Genomic DNA, 17,679 nt, shown 5'->3' with positions numbered 1-17,679 from the left:
ATATTTATTTATTTATTTATTTATTTTTAGGGAGTCCACACAGAAGAGATTATTTATTTATTTTTTGAGACAGAGTCTCGCTTTGTTGCCCAGGCTAGAGTGAGTGCCATGGCATCAGCCTAGCTCACAGCAACCTCAAACTCCTGGGCTCAAGCGATCCTGCTGCCTCAGCCTCCCGAGTAGCTGGACTACAGGCATGTGCCACCATGCCCGGCTAATTTTTTATATATATATCAGTTGGCCAATTAATTTCTTTCTATTTATAGTAGAGACGGGGTCTCGCTCTTGCTCAGGCTGGTTTTGAACTCCTGGCCTTGAGCAATCCGCCCGCCTCGGCCTCCCAAGAGCTAGGATTACAGGCGTGAGCCACAGCGCCCGGCCCTCAGGCTGGTTTTGAACTCCTCACCTCGAGCAATCCACCCGCCTCGGCCTTCCAGAGTGCTAGGATTACAGGCGTGAGCCACCACGCCCGGCCACAACTCTTTTTTTAATTTCAGCATAAGGCACCATAGTTTCAGTCAGTCCATAAATATTCTTTTCTTTTTCTTTTTAAAATAATAACCGATTTGAGAACACTCAGATTCACATCCACAATGCAACCCTGAGCAGACTTGAGTTTTCTTTTTCCAGTTCTCCTTGGTCTATAACAGGAAATCCCTTACTCAGTAGCAGGCAAATATGGACAGGGGTCAAAAACACCCTGCTTCGATGGGGAAACTATCCTTCCCACCTCTGATTCCAACCACATAACCCTTCCATTCTTCATCTGGAGCTTCAGCATCAACTTCTATGGCCTCTCATAAAAAGCATAAGTCTGTGTTTCTCGTCCACTTCAGTGAGTTTCTAGCAGCTAGTGGCTTGGAAAGAGAGATTCAACTTCATCTTGAAGCAGCTGATTGCCATGAAAAAATGTATCTTTAAAAGTTTGTATTATTTTGTATTGCTGTATTGTTATTTTTACTTATCTATTTTTTCCATCTGTGGTAGGTTGAATCCAGGTATGTGAAACCAGGGGTAAGGAGGGCTAACTGTGTAGAAATTTCCCATTTACTCCCTATCCCTCCCCAAACATACACTCACAGCCTGCCCCACAATCAGTATCCCGCACCAGAGATCCCTTACCACTGGTACATTTGTTACAATGGATGAACCTACATTAACACATCATTATCACTGAAAATCCCTAGTTTATATTAGGGTTTATATTTGGGTTCACTCTCTGTGTTAGGAAGTATTCCCTCCCCACTCCAGGCTGATGGATGCAGAAGTGGGAGGAGCACTGGAGCCCTGAGTTTGCAGTGAGCTTTGTTGTTGCCTCTGCACTCTAACTCTAGCCCTAGTTTGAGCAACAGAGTGAGACCTCATCTCAAAAAAAACAAACAAACACAAACAAAAAGGTATTCCCTCTTCTTCTGTTTTCTGTAAGAGATTCTGCAAAATACAGACCAATATCTCTTATGAACATAGATGCAAATATCCTCAACAAAATATTAGCAAATTGAATCCAACACAATTCCTCTCTAAACATTGTTAATACTATCCATTTCAGATTAAAGATTAGAGAGTAAATACTTAACACTTATTTTTATATATTTCCTAGGTATTCCAACAGCTTTTTATTCATATTTCTCCAGAGATGCTAGCATTAAGAGTTAACACAGGCCAGGCGTGGTGGTTCACACCTGTAATCCTAGCACTCTGGGAGGCTGAGATGGGCAGATCGCTCAAGGTCAGGAGTTCGAAGAGTTAATACAGTAAATTGGATGTAGGTTAATCAATTCAACCCAGGATGGAGGAGGTCTTGTACTTTAAAAAAAAAAAAAAGTCCATGGTACTGACTACATTGCCTAGATTATAATAGGTGTCCACTCTGTCTGACAGATAATTGAACTGAGATTTGTTTCGACAATTGGAAAATCCTAATTAACAAGACACTCTCGGCTGGCTTGCAGCCCTGGAGTAGTATGTCCAGGCACAGAGCTAGGCTGCAATCATGGAAGTGTTTCAGGCATTTATGCAATTTATTTCCTTTAGCTCTAAAATCATAGCAAACGTTCAGGTCACAGTGTGTGATGCGTTGAACAGTTGAACAATGTCTCTCAAGCCAGTGGCTTCTTTTTTCTTTTTTTTTTTTTTACTCACAGGATCATAGCTCACTGCACCCTTAAACTCCTTGGCTCAAGTGATTCTCCTGCCTTAACTACCCCAGTAGTGGGAATACAGGCGCACCGCTACATCCAGTTAATTTTGTTCATTTCTTAAGAGATGGGGTCTTGCTAAGTTGCCCAGGCTGGTCTCCAACTCATGGCCTCTTAGGATCCTCTTGCCTTGGCCTCCCAAAGTGCTAGGATTACAGGCATGAGCCACTGCACCTGGCCTCCGAGTCAGTGATTTTTAAACTGTGGATCATTAAGTAAATTTTGTGGATTACGATCATTTAAAAAAACTGCAATAGGCTTAAATATATTAAAAAGCTGCTAACGTAGCAAGGGTAAATGTTTTGTCAACCTTTTGTTTCAAGTTTGCTATGTGTGGAATTGGGTCATATTGTAAAAGTGCCTTGCATTGGAGTCACAGTTAAAAACGTTTCTGTGGCACTGAGATGCGGGTACCTTACGTGGGTGTCTGGTAGGGCGAAGCGCAAAGTGGGACTGGGGAGAAACCGCAAGCCCGAAAAGCAACGTAAAGTCAGGCGCATTGATCAGTTTAAAGCACACGCCCCTGATTAAGAGAGCGGGTTGGTGAGACCGGGAAGGTCCTGCCCACAACGCTCAGGGGAGAGTCTGTGTGGCGGGAGCAGGGGCGGGGCGAGCTCGTGCGGGCGCCTTAAGTAGCGGCTGCGAAGCTGCCTGGGCACAGTGGTCCTGCAGCCGCGCGTGGGGGTGCAGGGGGGCGGATTGGAACGACGGCGGACGCACCTGTTCTTAGAATCATGTCTGGGCAAAAAACAGGAACCAACGCCTCCAGTTGGGTCGTTGCTTCCCGGCGAAGCTCCACAGCGTCGCGCGCTCCAGAGAGGAGGCTAGCGGAGGAAGCGCAGCGTACAGGTCCCGGGGCAAGTAGGGGCGGCAGAGGTGGCGGCAGGAGAGACACTGGTCTCCAGGATCCACCCCTTTGTTTTGGATTAGAGAAAGACTTCGTCGGTCTGGTGATCGGTGAGCAAAAGAAGGGATGTGGTGGGCAGGGGCGGGGAAGGATCCTGAGTGGGGTCAGTGGCGGAGCCTGAGCAAGGGCGCTCCCTTCCCATTCGCCTCCAATCAGTTGATTCGGGTCTACCTGAGCTATTTCTAAGACCTTCTGGTGCTAGAATGGTGTCATTTAATTCATCTGTTACGGAGACAATGTTTTGGGGAGATTTGTAGAAAATTTATTAAATCTTAGGGATGAAGAGGAAGGCTTAAAAGGTCAGGGCCGGCTAGGCGCGGTGGCTCATGCCTGTAATCCTAGCACTCTGGGAGGCTGAGGCGGGCAGATCCTTTGAGCTCAGGAGTTCGAGTCCAGCCTGAGCAAGAACGAGACCCTGTCTCTACTAAAAAATAGAAATTAGTTGGACAACTAAAAATATATATAGAAAAAATTTAGCCGGGCATGGCGGCGCATGCCTGTAGTCCCAGCTTCTCGGGAGGCTTGAGGCAGCAGGATTGCTTGAGCCCAGGAGTTTGAGGTTGCTGTGAGCTAGGCTGACACCACGGCACTCTAGCCTGGGCAACAGAGACTATCTCAAAAAAAACAATTTATCCTTGTTTATCTTGTTAAGCATACAGTACAGTATTAATAATCACAATGTTGTACCCCACATCTCTAGAACTTGTACAACTAAAACTCTATTCAATAACTCCCCATTTCCCACTGCCCCTATTCCAGCAAACCATTTGTTTTTTACCTTGCCCATATAAGTAGAATCATGTAGTAATTGTTTTGTGATTGGCTTATTTCACTTAACATAATGTCCTCCAGGTTAATCCTTTTTTTTTTTTTTTTTTTTTGAGACAGAGTCTCACTTTGTTGCCCAGGCTAGAGTGAGTGCCATGGCATCTGCCTAGCTCACAGCAACCTCAAACTCCTGGGCTCATGCAATCCTGCCTCAGCCTCCCAAGCAGCTGGGACTACAGGCATATGCGCCACCATGTCCCGCTAATTTTTCCTATATATTAGTTGGCCAATTAATTTCTTTTTATAGTAGAGACGGGGTCTCGCTCTTGCTCTGGCTGGTTTTGAACTCCTGACCTTGAGCGATCCACCCTCCTTGGCCTCCCAGAATGCTAGGATTACAGGCCTGAGCCACCGCACCTTGGCCCACCTTAATCCATTTTATAGCAAGGGATAGGATTTTCTTTAAGGCTCAATGATATTCATTGTTATCTATATACCTGACTGTTTATCCATTTATCAGATGATGGACACATGGGTTACTTATACCTTTAGACTATTGAATAGTGCTGCTATGACCATGGAAGTGCAGATATCTATTTGTGTTCTTTTGCATGTATACCCTGAAGTGGGACTGCCAGATCATCTGGTAGTTCAATTTTTAATTTTTCTGAGGCAACTTCATACTGTTTTCCATAATGGCAGTACCATTTTACAGTCTCACCACCAGTGCACAAGAGTTCTATTTTCTCCTTATCCTCACCAACACTAGTTATATTTTGGTTTTGATAATGGTCATCCTAACAAGTGTGAGGTGCTATCTCCTTGTGATTTTGATTCACATTTGAACACCTTATACCTGTTGGACATTTGTATGTCATTGGAAAAATTTCTATTCAAGTCCTTTGCAAGGTGAAAAAATGTTTCCTATTTCTTCATATCCTCTCCAGCACTTTTTTTTTTTTTTTTTTTTTTGAGACAGAGTCTCACTTTGTTGCCCAGGCTAGAGTGGGTGCCATGGCGTCAGCCTAGCTCACAGCAACCTCAAACTCCTGGGCTCAAGCAATCCTGCTGCCTCAGCCTCCCGAGTAGCTGGGACTACAGGCATGCACCACCATGCCCAGCTAATTTTTTCTATATATATTAGTTGGCCAATTAATTTCTTTCTATTTATAGTAGAGATGGGGTCTTGCTCTTGCTCAGGCTGGTTTCAAACTCCTGACCTCGAGCAATCTGCCCACCTCAGCCTCCCAGAGTGCTAGGATTACAGGCATGAGCCACCGAGCCGGCCATCTCCAGCACTTTTGATCCAATTTTTGTGTGAGCTGATACAGAATTCTTTACCCACAGTTCTCTCTGCAAAAGGAGCCTCCTAATACCACCAAAATTTAGAATAGAAATCTCTTCCCTCTTTCCAAACAAAAAATGATTATTGGATCCCAGGAGCCCTTGAATGATTTGGGGGAGGAACTAGAGAAGTTTCTTTGAGGAAATAGGTAAATCCCTGTTAACTGATTCCAAATTACAATCATACATTCCTTTTTTAAAAACAGGTCATGGTGGGTCAAATATAAAAGATATCCAGAGAACAACAAGTACCAAGATACAGGTAAGTCATTGTGTTCTTAAAAGAACATAGTTCATTCCTAAGGAAGAACCTACTCTAATTTCTGCTCAGTTATTAACATCCTGGGGTAAATTAAATAAGCTGCCAAAGCTCTTCAAGGAGCTCTTCAAGGAGCTACTCCAAAAACCCACCTGAGCTGTAGTAGTTCCAGGTGAAGCTTTTGTGACTCTTGGATGTAAAAATCTTTGCAATCTCCAAGTAACAATGAGCCTGGCCCAGAATAGTCTTTTTAAAACACAAATTATGGGGTGGGTGTGGTGGCTCAGGCCTATAATCCTAGCACTGTGGGAGGCCAAGGTGAGCGGGATTGCTCAAGGTCAGAAGTTCCAAACCATCTGGAGCAAGAGCAAGACCCCATCTCTACTATAAATAGAAAGATTAATTGGCCAACTAATATATATAGAAAAAATTAGCTGGGCATGGTGGTGCATGCCTGTAGTCCCAACTACTCAAGAGGCTGAGGCAGAAGGATTGCTTGAGCTCAGGAGTTTGAGGCTGCTGTGACCTAGGCTGACGCCACCTCACTCTAGCCTGGGCAACAGAGCCAGACTATGTCTCAAAAAAAATTAAAAATTAAAAAACCCACAAATTTTGTGTTCATTTCCATTTGCCACATAAAATCCTTTCATATTATCTCAAGCCCTTAAGGCCATGCTCCTTAGCATGGTTGTCTTGATCTGGTCTGTTGACTGTCCATTCTCCTCCTTTACTCCTTTTTGAGTATTCCACCCATTTTCTGGCACTATGCTATCAGAGTCATCTCTTCAAAAATATTCAATCAATGAGGGGAGGGTATCTGAAATTATGCATGTTTGAAGGTGTTGCTTATAGATTCTATCCACGAAATGACATGTCAGGCTGGGGGCAGTGGCTCACGCCTGTAATCCTAGCATTCTGGGAGGCCGAGGTGGGCGGATTGCTCAAGGTCAGGAGTTCAAAACCAGCCTGAGAAAGAGTGAGACCCCGTCTCTACTATAAATAGAAAGAAATTAATTGGCCAACTAATATATATATAGAAAACATTAGCTGCGCATGGTGGCGCATGCCTGTAGTCCAAGCTACCCAGAAGACTGAGGCAGGAGGATTGCTTGAGCCCAGGAGTCTGAGTTTGCCGTGAGCTGGGCTGACGCCACGGCACTCACTCTGGACAACAGAGTGAGACTCTGTCTCAAAAAAAAATGACATGTCAGCCCTGTAAACTCCATAACAGTATACATGTGTAAGTCTAGAATCCATCAAGTTAAAAATTTACGTCAGTACCAGACAGTTCAATAAACTGGTACCCTATCTAGCATATAGGTTAATGCATGTAAGCCATACAATTCAGTGAGATTAGCCAAAGAAATATCACCATTTTATAGGAGGGAGAGCTCAGACCCACAGTATCACCAGTCGGATTAATGCCTTAATTTTGCCCTGTATGCTATTTGCTGAATTTATTCCCTAGCTGTCAGGATTTCTTTGGCTTTTTTGTTTTTTGAGACAGAGTCTCACTGTGCTGCCTGGGCTAGAGTGCCATGGCATCAGCCTAGCTCACAGCAACCTCAAACTCCTGGGCTCAAACGATCCTCTTACCTCAGCCTCCTGAGTTGCTGGGACTACAGGCATGCGCCACCATGCCTGGCTAATTGTTTCTGTTTTTAGTTGCCAGGCTAATTATTTTGTATTTTTAGTAGGTAGGGGGGTCTCCCTCTTGCTCAGGCTGGTTTCGAACTCCTGACCTTGAGCGATCCTCCTGCCTGGGCCTCCCAGAGTGCTCGGGTTACAGGCCTAGCTGTCAGTTTTTTAATTTACAGATTGTCCTGCTCCTCCCCATCTAAATAGGAGATCGATCCCAGAGTGGACATAAGTAGCATTTCCATCAGATTAGAACTTTAGACATTGGTTGATAACAAAACTATTTTTACTTTATATTTTTATACTTTTTGAAGATGAGTGGTTGTTGCTGGGGTGGGGGGGGGGAATGAGGGGACTTAGGTCTCACCTTTTCCCCCTTGTATCTAGATAATAAAAGGATATCCAGTATCATTAGTGAAAATATTTGGCACCACGGCGATGCAAACAAAAGCAAAAGCAGTGATAGATAATTTTGTTAAGAAACAAGAAGAAAATTATTATTCAGAACGCAAAGTTGGTAAGTAATGTTTACCAAATGAAGCCCTTCAAAATTTTTAAATTTCCTTTGGTATCATAAGCCATTATACCTGATTTCCTTGCATTGTAGAAAGCATTATTAGATTGCCATAAATCTAGTCTTATAAATCTTTTCTATGAAATTCCAGAATACTTTTTCCCTCAAATTAAAACTACTTAATCTCTGGATAAGCTTAGCAGTTTTACTTTTAGCCACAGGTGAGTAAAAATGAAATAACCTTTTAATATGTGCCCACTGTAATATTAATGGTAAAGATTGGTCCTGGGTCCTAACTCATCCCCCATCCATGACTGACTTTGAAAACTGCTTAGGTGTCTGCTATTTTAAAAATCTCAGCTATAGCTAGAAGAGAAAGCCATTGAATCATATCTAGAAGCAACATGGAAGTAAACCAGAAAGATATGGGTTCAGATGGCAGCAATGCCCCGTAGTGTTTCTTAGGGAAAATGTCTAAGACCCTATTTCTTCATCTGTTAACCTGAGGTAATATTTGCATCACAGGACTACTGTAAGAATTAAGTAATGTGTATGACAGTATTTTAGCACACACTAGACTCTTGCCATTTTCCTTCCCCTCTCCAATAAATTAAATTTTTCATAAGTTAAATATTGTACTGTAGCATACTACACTTTAAAAAAAATACTTTTTTAAAAAAATTCAGATTATGGGGGTACAGACATTTTGGTTACATGTAATGCATTTGCCTCACCCAAGCCACCTGACTAGCCCCCAGTGAGTATTACTGCCATGTGAGCACGTTAGTGTTGATGAGTTAGTACCAATTTGATGGCAAGTACATGTGGTGCATGTTTTTCCATCTTTGTGGTACTTCAAAAGAAGTACTTCAAAAGATGGGCTCAAGCTCTATCTAGGATAATAAAAGAGGTGCTAGATTCCCATTGTTTTTTATGGTTGAGTAATATTCCATGGTATATATACACCACATTTTATTAATCTACTCATATATTGATGGGCACCTGAGTTTGGAAACCCCCAATTTGGTATTTTAAATATTATCATCTGGTTACTAGGAAACAATAGAAAACTAATCCAGTAAAATACTCTCAACAGATATTGTTGCCTTCCAACCTTCTGTTGGAAGAGGTCGAGGCACAGATGACAATGTTGCTGCGGAAGATCGGCCTTTGATAGACTGGGATCAAATTAGAGAGGAAGGTTTGAAATGGGAAAAAAAAAAGTGGGCAGGTCAGTGCTGCATCCTAACATTTACATGTATTATTTCTTAGAACTGCAGTTTTGTTTTGTTTTTAGTTTTGGATTTTTCTTTTTCATCCTACCTAGACCAGCTAGAAACTGCAGTTTTTGTCCTCTGTAAAAGATCTGTGCCTTATTTTTAGTAATGAAATCTATATGAAAAATAGTAATTTAAAATGATGTGATTCCCTACTTCATGAGAGTTACCTGCTGTGATTTATGCTGTAAGTGGAAGATTATTTATTTATGCTTATTTGAGGTAAATCACTGCAAAAGGTTGATAGAGGGTTAATAAATTAAAAAATCAGGCCCAAGGGAAAAATGTAAAGGAAATAAACATAAATTATTAAATCACAAGAAGCATAACAGTTTTTGAGACAGGGCTCTTTTTGTTTGAATTTCATTTCTTTTTAAAATTTTTCAAGCTGGCCGGGCGCGGTGGCTCACGCCTGTAATCCTAGCTCTCTGGGAGGCCGAGGCGGGCGGATTGCTCGAGGTCAGGAGTTCAAAACCAGCCTGAGCAAGAGCGAGACCCCGTCTCTACTATAAATAGAAAGAAATTAATTGGCCAACTAATATATACAAAAAATTAGCCGGGCATGGTGGCACATGCCTGTAGTCCCAGCTACTTGGGAGGCTGAGGCAGGAGGATTGCTTGAGCCAGGAGTTTGAGGTTGCTGTGAGCTAGGCTGACACCACAGCACTCACTCTAGCCTGGGCAACAAAGCGAGACTCTGTCTCAAAAAATAAAATAAAATTTTTCAAGCTTTTTTTTCTCTTAAGTTTTTTGTCAGACTTAGCATCAGAATGTTTATTTGTATTTTAAATGAAATTTCTCACTTAGGACATTATACATGGGGGATAATGTTTCAAGGTAAATTCAAGCCCTAACCTTGGCTATCAGAATGGGGCAGGAATATAGCATCTTTTATTTAAAATTAAAAAACCAATGCACTATTGTGAGCAAAATATTAACAGTGATTAAGGCCACTGGGTTGGTTAATATCTCTGCATGTGTTTTAAGTTTCCAGTGCTACCTTGACAATCTATGTGTTGGAGGTTTGGGATGGAGGACCAGGAAAAGGATTTGAAGTTTGGAACAGCTATCATAGACATTTAAAAAAAAAAAAAATGTAGGCCGGGCGCGGTGGCTCACGCCTGTAATCCTAGCACTCTGGGAGGCTGAGGCGGGCGGATTGCTCGAGGTCGGGAGTTCGAAACCAGCCTGAGCGAGACCCCGTCTCTACTAAAAATAAGAAATTAATTGACCAACTAAAAGTATATATACAAAAAAATTAGCCGGGCATGGTGGTGCATGCCTGTAGTCCCAGCTACTTGGGAGGCTGAGGCAGGAGGATCGCTTGAGCCCAGGAGTTTGAGGTTGCTGTGAGCTAGGCTGACGCCACGGCACTCACTCTAGCCTGGGCAACAAAAGTGAGACTCTGTCTCAAAAAAAAAAAAAAAAAATGTAGCTTCCAGTCAGGCGTGGTGGCTCACTTCTGTATTCCTAGCACTCTGGGAGGCCAAGGCGAGAGGATTGCTCGAGGTCAGGAGTTCCAAACCAGCCTGAGCAAGAGCGAGACCCCGTCTCTACTAAAAATAGAAAGAAATTAATTGACCAACTAAAAATATATATACAAAAATTAGCTGGGCATGGTGGCGCATGCCTGTAGTCCCAGCTACTTGGGAGGCTGAGGCAGGAGGATCGCTTGAGCCCAGGAGTTTGAGGTTGCTGTGAGCTAGGGCTGATGCCACGGCACTCTAGCCTGAGCAACAGAGTAAGACTATCTCAAAAAAAAACAAAAGAAATGTAGCTTCAAAAAGTAGACCAAAAATATAAATTTAACTCCTAAAAAGTAATGGGATGGGTATTCAACTCCCTACTGCTAAATTTGACTGGCTAAAAAATATAAAAAAGAAAAGTGATGGGATGGACTTTGAAATAAAAGACAAAATCATGTACTGAGATTGATAGCAGGTTCGTCAGTTATGGTGCTTTTATGTCTTGTAAGGCAGAGATCCCTCTCTTGGGTGTAAAATGTAATTGAAACACAAACCAAAAGGGGAGATCTTTCAGATTGGCACAAAGCCTGACTGGCAAAGAATAAAATTGTCTAAAACTGTATTCATGGTAAACATATGTTTTAGTTTGATTTCTATAGCTTTGACTATATAAGTGTTAATGAAATGTAAATGTAGATACTCATTATCAAAAAATGGATTCTATGTTGATCCCAGACTTACCTCCCATTGAGAAAAACTTTTACAAAGAGTCAACAACAACAAGCTCAATGACACAGGCGGAAGTAGACAATTGGAGGTGAGTAGCTTTATTACCTTGCTGAATTGAGTTTTTGTATAGTTGTTAGTATTTTAGGCAAAGATGTAAAGTGATTGCATTTAGAGATCCACACCTTCCATAATCAAACGAAAAAATGTTTGCATCCTACATGATACATATAGAGCATTGCTATCAAGTAAAATTTTTTGCGATGATGAAAAATGGTCTATATTTGTGTCTAATGGAGTAGCCATATGCAGCTATTGAGCACTTGAAAATATGGCTATTATAGCTGAGCAACTGAATATTTATTTCTAAATTTAGCCACATGTGGCTAGTGCCTGCTGTATTGGACAGCAGTTTTAGAGAATTGTTTCTCTAACACATAAAAAATGAAAAAGAAATTGATCTGATATCTGTATTAGAGTAATTTCTGACACTCCTCTATCCTTGTTATCTGCAATTGGAATGTTTTACTTGGAGGTTTATCCAAGTTCCATTCAACTTTTCCTTTTTTTTTTTTTTTATTTCCAGAGACAGAGTCTCAGTTCTGTCACCCTGGCTAGAGTGCCTGAAATTGGAATGTTTTAATGGCAACTGTTTTACTATTAAAGTCCGATAGAAAACTAAGATTGTGCAGAATAGCAGAAAGGGGGTTAAGATGAGGCTCAGACCCTGGGTAACTAGTTAATTGTATGATCATTTGTCAAATGAGAATAATTCCTGCTTCACAGGATTGTGGATTCATGAAAGAAATGTATAGGAAATTGTATAGGCTCTCAAGTGTTTGCCAAATCTGGTTTTGAATTAAGCTTATTTTCAGGCTTTACTCATTGTAATTTTTCATCCATGAGACAATCATTGGCCCATTTGATGCATATATTCAGATTTTTCTTCCTTCTCCCTGCAGTTCTCAGTACATTTTGCCATAACTACCTTACAGTTAGGGTTTTATCAGTTACAGCAGAATTTTTAGATAGGACCTGAACGGATTTTGGAAAATATTCTTGGAGTGAAGTGACCAAAGCCACTAATCTTTGTTCTGTTTTTTCTTTAAAGAAAGGAAAATTTTAATATAATGTGTGATGACTTGAAAGATGGTGAAAAACGTCCAATCCCTAATCCCACGTGTACCTTTGCTGATGCCTTTCAATGTTACCCTGAAATTTTAGAAACCATTAAAAAGGCAGGTTTTCAAAAGCCAACACCTATTCAGGTATGCTTTCCATAATTCTAATTTTTCACTGAATGTTGTTTTCCCCCAAAACAGTGTTATCTTATTCGTTAAATTACCAGGGAGAAACTCTTAGTAGCATTCTCCCAGCACCTCCCATTGAGCACTCAAGAAATCTTTGTTAGGCCGGGCGCGGTGGCTCACGCCTGTAATCCTAGCTCTCTGGGAGGCTGAGGGGGGGGAGGGAGGGGATTGCTCAAGGTCAGGAGTTCAAAACCAGCCTGAGCAAGAGCGGGACCCTATCTCTACTATAAATAGAAAGAAATTAATTGGCCAACTGATATATATATATATATATATATAAAAAAAAAAAAATTAGCCGGGCATGGTGGCGCATGCCTGTAGTCCCAGCTACTCGGGAGGCTGAGGCAGAAGGATCGCTCGAGCCCAGGAGTTTGAGGTTGCTGTGAGCTAGGCTGATGCCATGGCACTCACTCTAGCCTGGACAACAAAGCGAGACTCTGTCTCCAAAAAAAAAAAAAAAATCTTTGAAAGATTGGAGCAGGGAGAGGAGGAACTGTTGGCAAAAAGATAATTTTTGTTTTAATGTTTATAATTCTGTTTCAGTCACAATCGTGGCCAATAGTTCTACAAGGAATAGACCTTATAGGAATAGCCCAAACAGGAACAGGAAAGACATTGTCCTATTTAATGCCTGGATTTATTCATCTAGACGGTCAACCAAAGTAAGAATTTCTATGGCTGGGTTCTCTTTATGGGGATTTAACAGATAGCAACACCCAAAGTGTCCGTATTAAAGTTTCTTTTATCTATTGCATTGTTCAAAAGGTAATGCCTAGCTTCTGAGAGGATGTAAGGAAGTAGATAGTCACATTGTACTGCTGAAAGTATAAATTGGCAAAACATTTTTAGGAGGTAATAGGTAATACCTACTTTTTTTTTTTTTTAGAAAAAATATTTTTAAAAATCTTCCTTTTTTTCCCTTTGGGATAGTGACACTTCTAGTAATATCTACTTAAAAGCCTTAATAGTGACAACATTTGAAACAAACTGCTTTAAATTATGTTCCTTGTTTGGTAAGAAAAGGCTTGGCATTTTAAATATTAGTGAAATGACTATAGGCTGGGCGTGGTGGCTCATACCTGTAATCCTAGCACTCTGGGAGGCCAAGGCAGGTGGGTTGCTCAAGGTCAGGAGTTCAAAACCAGCCTGAGCAAGAGTGAAACCCCATCTCTACTATAAATAGAAATTAATTGGCCAACTAATATATATAGAAAACAGGCATGGTGGTGCATGCCTGTAGTCCCAGCTACTCAGGTAGCTGAGGCAGCAGGATTACTTGAGCCCAGGAGTTTGAGGTTGCTGTGAGTCAGTCTGACGCCATGGCACTCACTCTAGCCTGGGCAACAAAGCAAGACTGTGTCTCAAAAAAAAGACTATGAGGCTGGGCGCGGTGGCTCACGCCTGTAATCCTAGCTCTCTGGGAGGCCGAGGCGGGTGGATTGCTCGAGGTCGGGAGTTCGAAACCAGCCTGAGCAAGAGCGAGACCTCGTCTCTACTATAAATAGAAAGAAACTAATTGGCCAACTAATATATATAGAAAAAATTAGCCGGGCATGGTGGCTCATGCCTGTAGTCCCAGCTACTTGGGAGGCTGAGACAGAAGGATCGCTTGAGCCCAGGAGTTTGAGGTTGCTGTGAGCTAGGCTGACGCCACGGCACTCACTCTAGCCTAGGCAACAAAGCGAGACTCTGTCTCCAAAAAAAAAAAAAAAAAAAAAAAAGACTATGGTAAATGACATGGTATTGGGAAATAGGGTTTTGTGTGTGGGTTTTTTTATTTCCCACTTTTGGTAAATGTGTATTGATTTTGTAATCAGAAAAAGTTTATAAAAACTTACCACAAAACTAAATAAAATAATTTTAACTCTTTGAAAATGTTCTTACAGGGAAGTATTTTGGCATTTCTGCATAGTATCAGCTATTTTGTTAGGTGTGTGGATGATGATTATTAGTAAACTACAGTCTGTAGTATACTGTGGGAACATTTAATCATACACCTTCTCAGAAAAGGTATAAATATGTCTGATTATGTCTGGTGTCAATACTCCTTGCTATAAATCTTGAAAGCACTGAATTAATGTACCATGCATCCGAGATAGGTAATCTAATGTTAATCTGTTTTCTCTCCAAAGAGTTAGAGGAAAAAGAGGAAGACCCGGTATGTTAGTTCTCACGCCCACTCGTGAATTAGCTATTCAAGTGGAATTTGAATGTTCTAAATATTCATATAAAGGACTTAAGAGGTAAGTACCTTGTTATCTTTTCCCATTATTTTCCCCCATTTAGAGGGATAGGAATTAGCCCCCAATTTAATTACAGCCTGGACAGTAGGGACAAGTAATGGTACAAGGCATGGCTCTTTAGGACACACCACTGTAGGTTGGGTGTGCATAGTTCTTATAAAGGGGCAGATTCTACTAAAGGTATGATACTCTTTGATTTTTATATGTCTTGTTTTTTCTTATCTTATTGTATACCCAAAATGCCTATGTAGGTTGGGATTTTGAGTTGTGATGAGATATTCTTTGCCTGAACATAAACTTCTGGATTTTTCTTTGTAAGTGTTTGTATATATGGCGGTGGAAATAGAGACCAACAAATAGAAGATCTTAGAAAAGGTGTAGATATCGTCATTGCAACACCTGGAAGGTTGAATGATCTGCAAATGAATAACTTTGTCAACTTGAAAAGCATAACTTACTTGGTAATCATGGATGGAGGAGGGCTTTGGGATGCTAGGAAGAAAAGGAACTGACATTTTTTTTGAGACAGAGTCTTGCTCTGTTGCCCAGGATGGAGTGTAGTGGAACAGTCACAGCTCACGGTGGCCTCAAACTCCTGGGGTCAGGTGATCCTACCTCAGCCTCCCAAGTAGCTGGGACTACATGTTCATGTCACCATACCTGGCTCATGAACTTTTATTAAAATATATTTTTTGAATGGTGTACAATTTATTTCATAATGGTTTTAGGTTCTAGGAAAATTCCCAGTTCCCTTTGGCATGTTAAAATAAGGATATTTAAGACAATTATATTTAAATTATATACATGTTTATTTTATCAATCTATGAAAATGCAGATAAGTACAAAAAAATTAATCTACTTGGATATTTTAAAGGCAAGCATAGAATGAAATTTTTATTGAGGAGGGGCAAAATAGGTTTACAGAGTAAGTGCAAGATATGCTTGCCACAGAATGGCGAATGAATCCCTCTGTTGTAACAAAAGAGGCCAACTTGGATATTTTAGACCTAAATTTTTTTCATTAAATAGATTTAGAACCAATTGGAAAGTCAAGTAAAATCAGTCCACAATACTTGTAACTACAGATGGCTTAGTTATTTTGACCACTGTGGAGAAATTAAAATAATAAAGTGGGTAATAAGGGAAATGAGAATGCTAAGTGTTCTATTCCTAAACAAAGCATACATTCTGGCTGCCTCCAATATCTAATCTAGCCACATTCTTTGTTGTTAATGTAGGTTTTGGATGAAGCAGACAAAATGCTTGATATGGGATTTGAACCCCAGATTATGAAGATTTTGTTAGATGTGCGCCCAGATAGGCAGACTATTATGACAAGGTAGGTATATGCCTAATTACTGTGTAAAACAGAAATTAGTGGAATCGAATCCCATTCTGTTTGGTTAATTTCCAAACAATGTTTTAGGGCATTAATTGAAAGTATTTTTTGAGAACTTTAGGTCAAATATTTCATCACTTAGTTTAGCGACAAAGCATAACTGTAACAGACTATTGCATTCATGACTTGGGTTTCCTAACATTTATAGATGGAGATTTCTATTAAAAAACATTTACTTATTCAAAGGTCTCACATTGGAATAAAGGATCATTTACCTCTCCTTAGAAATTTAATGAATACTTTCTCCCAAGACAAAACTGAGAAAGTAATGTTTGTTTGAATCCAGAGTGATCTGTAAAGACTGACTTCTCCTGGTCTTATATCCTTTGTCAATAATAGTATATAATGGAGGAAATATACTAAGTCTCCCCTACTTGCTTCTTACAAATCTTCCCATTTCAAGAAAAGCAAAGTTGGATTTCATTATAATTATGAAGGCATGAAAAGTGGTAACTTTCATATATTTTATAAATGGTTGAAGAAACATTAAAATTGGTATATGCTTTGATCAGGTTATTTAAAGAGATTTATTTGGCATAAGCACGTGGTTTTGCCTAGTAATACTCGAAAAAACTTTTTTGGGACTTTTTGTCTTTTATAAGGGCCAAGAGAACTAAACTAACAGTAATTCCCTTTACCTTTTTCTAGGCTAGGATTTTGTTGAAGGGATGTAGGTCGTCTTCACCTTTGGTTTATAAAAACCTATTAAACCTATTAAGTTTTTTTATCCAGTAGCTTTACTATTGAGCGATTTTTAGGGAATCTTAACTGTTGAATCTGCCTTATTGAAAAAGACAAAGTACCTAAATTTGTCTTTTGTGAATAACTTGATTCATGGCATACTCAAGGAAACATAGTAATGTTAATTTACAATAAATCTTTAATGTTTGTGTATCTTGTATTTCCAGTGCAACTTGGCCATGTGCTGTTAGACGACTCGCACAGTCTTATTTGAAAACACCAATGATTGTCTATGTTGGAACGTTGGACCTTGTAGTAAGCTTTGCTTTTTATTACTGTTTTATGCATTTCTTATAGACATTTTAAATGTGGGTAATTTTGGCACAGCATCTGCCCAATTTTAGAGTAAATCCCAGGTGCATATAACTATATCCATAAATATTTCTAAGATTAATTTTAACATAACTGTAGTACCAATTTCTCATTTAAAATTTCAATGACCTGTTAAACTTGGTAGAATCAGGGTCTAAACACTCATCTCTATATGTGCCTAAATGTGAGCCTATTCCATTTTTATGAAATTGATTGTTGGGTTCATATATTGTTAGTTGGACCTCTCCATTATAAAGTTCTCTGTTGGCTTTTTTTCTTATTTTAAGTTAGAGACAGAGGTCTCTATGTTGCCCAAGCTAAAGAGCAGTGGCTGTTCACAGGCAATCTTGGTGTACTATAGCTTTGAACTCCTGGTCTCAGGTGATCTTCCTGCCTCAGCCTCCCCAGTAGCTGGAATTACAGCCAGGTGCCACTGTGCCCTCTGTTGGCCTTTTACTTAATCATTAATAAGTGAAATTGGGTCATCACCTATTTCATTAGAGATTACAAATGCTAATAAAATAAAACTTATTGTATAAAATGATATCTCTTCGTGGGCCAAAGAATGGTGCCAGTA

The 17,679-nt window shown here is 40.3% G+C and overlaps 1 protein-coding gene across 2 annotated transcripts in view; it reads left to right on the top strand.

The window, feature by feature from the left end:
* The window catches only part of DDX43 (DEAD-box helicase 43), a 34,398-nt gene that overhangs the window by 13,625 nt on the left and 3,094 nt on the right, over positions 1–17,679 (top strand). Inside the window, exons 1-11 of one of the 2 annotated variants that reach the window (XM_012788768.2) lie at positions 2,933–3,155; positions 5,424–5,479; positions 7,502–7,631; positions 8,725–8,859; positions 11,107–11,188; positions 12,209–12,365; positions 12,951–13,069; positions 14,540–14,650; positions 14,970–15,111; positions 15,889–15,989; positions 16,958–17,045. In XM_012788768.2, coding sequence (XP_012644222.1) covers positions 2,933–3,155; positions 5,424–5,479; positions 7,502–7,631; positions 8,725–8,859; positions 11,107–11,188; positions 12,209–12,365; positions 12,951–13,069; positions 14,540–14,650; positions 14,970–15,111; positions 15,889–15,989; positions 16,958–17,045 — 1,344 coding nt within the window. Of the gene's footprint in view, positions 1–2,932; positions 3,156–5,423; positions 5,480–7,501; positions 7,632–8,724; positions 8,860–11,106; positions 11,189–12,208; positions 12,366–12,950; positions 13,070–14,539; positions 14,651–14,969; positions 15,112–15,888; positions 15,990–16,957; positions 17,046–17,679 lie in introns of those variants that run through there. The other variant, XM_012788769.2, reaches the window with a different exon arrangement.

The sequence above is a fragment of the Microcebus murinus genome, chromosome 5, assembly GCF_040939455.1.
Source record: "Microcebus murinus isolate Inina chromosome 5, M.murinus_Inina_mat1.0, whole genome shotgun sequence".
Lineage (NCBI taxonomy): Eukaryota > Metazoa > Chordata > Mammalia > Primates > Cheirogaleidae > Microcebus > Microcebus murinus.
The sequence above is the reverse complement of the archived record's forward strand: the minus strand, read 5'-3'. Positions and strand labels throughout refer to the sequence as shown.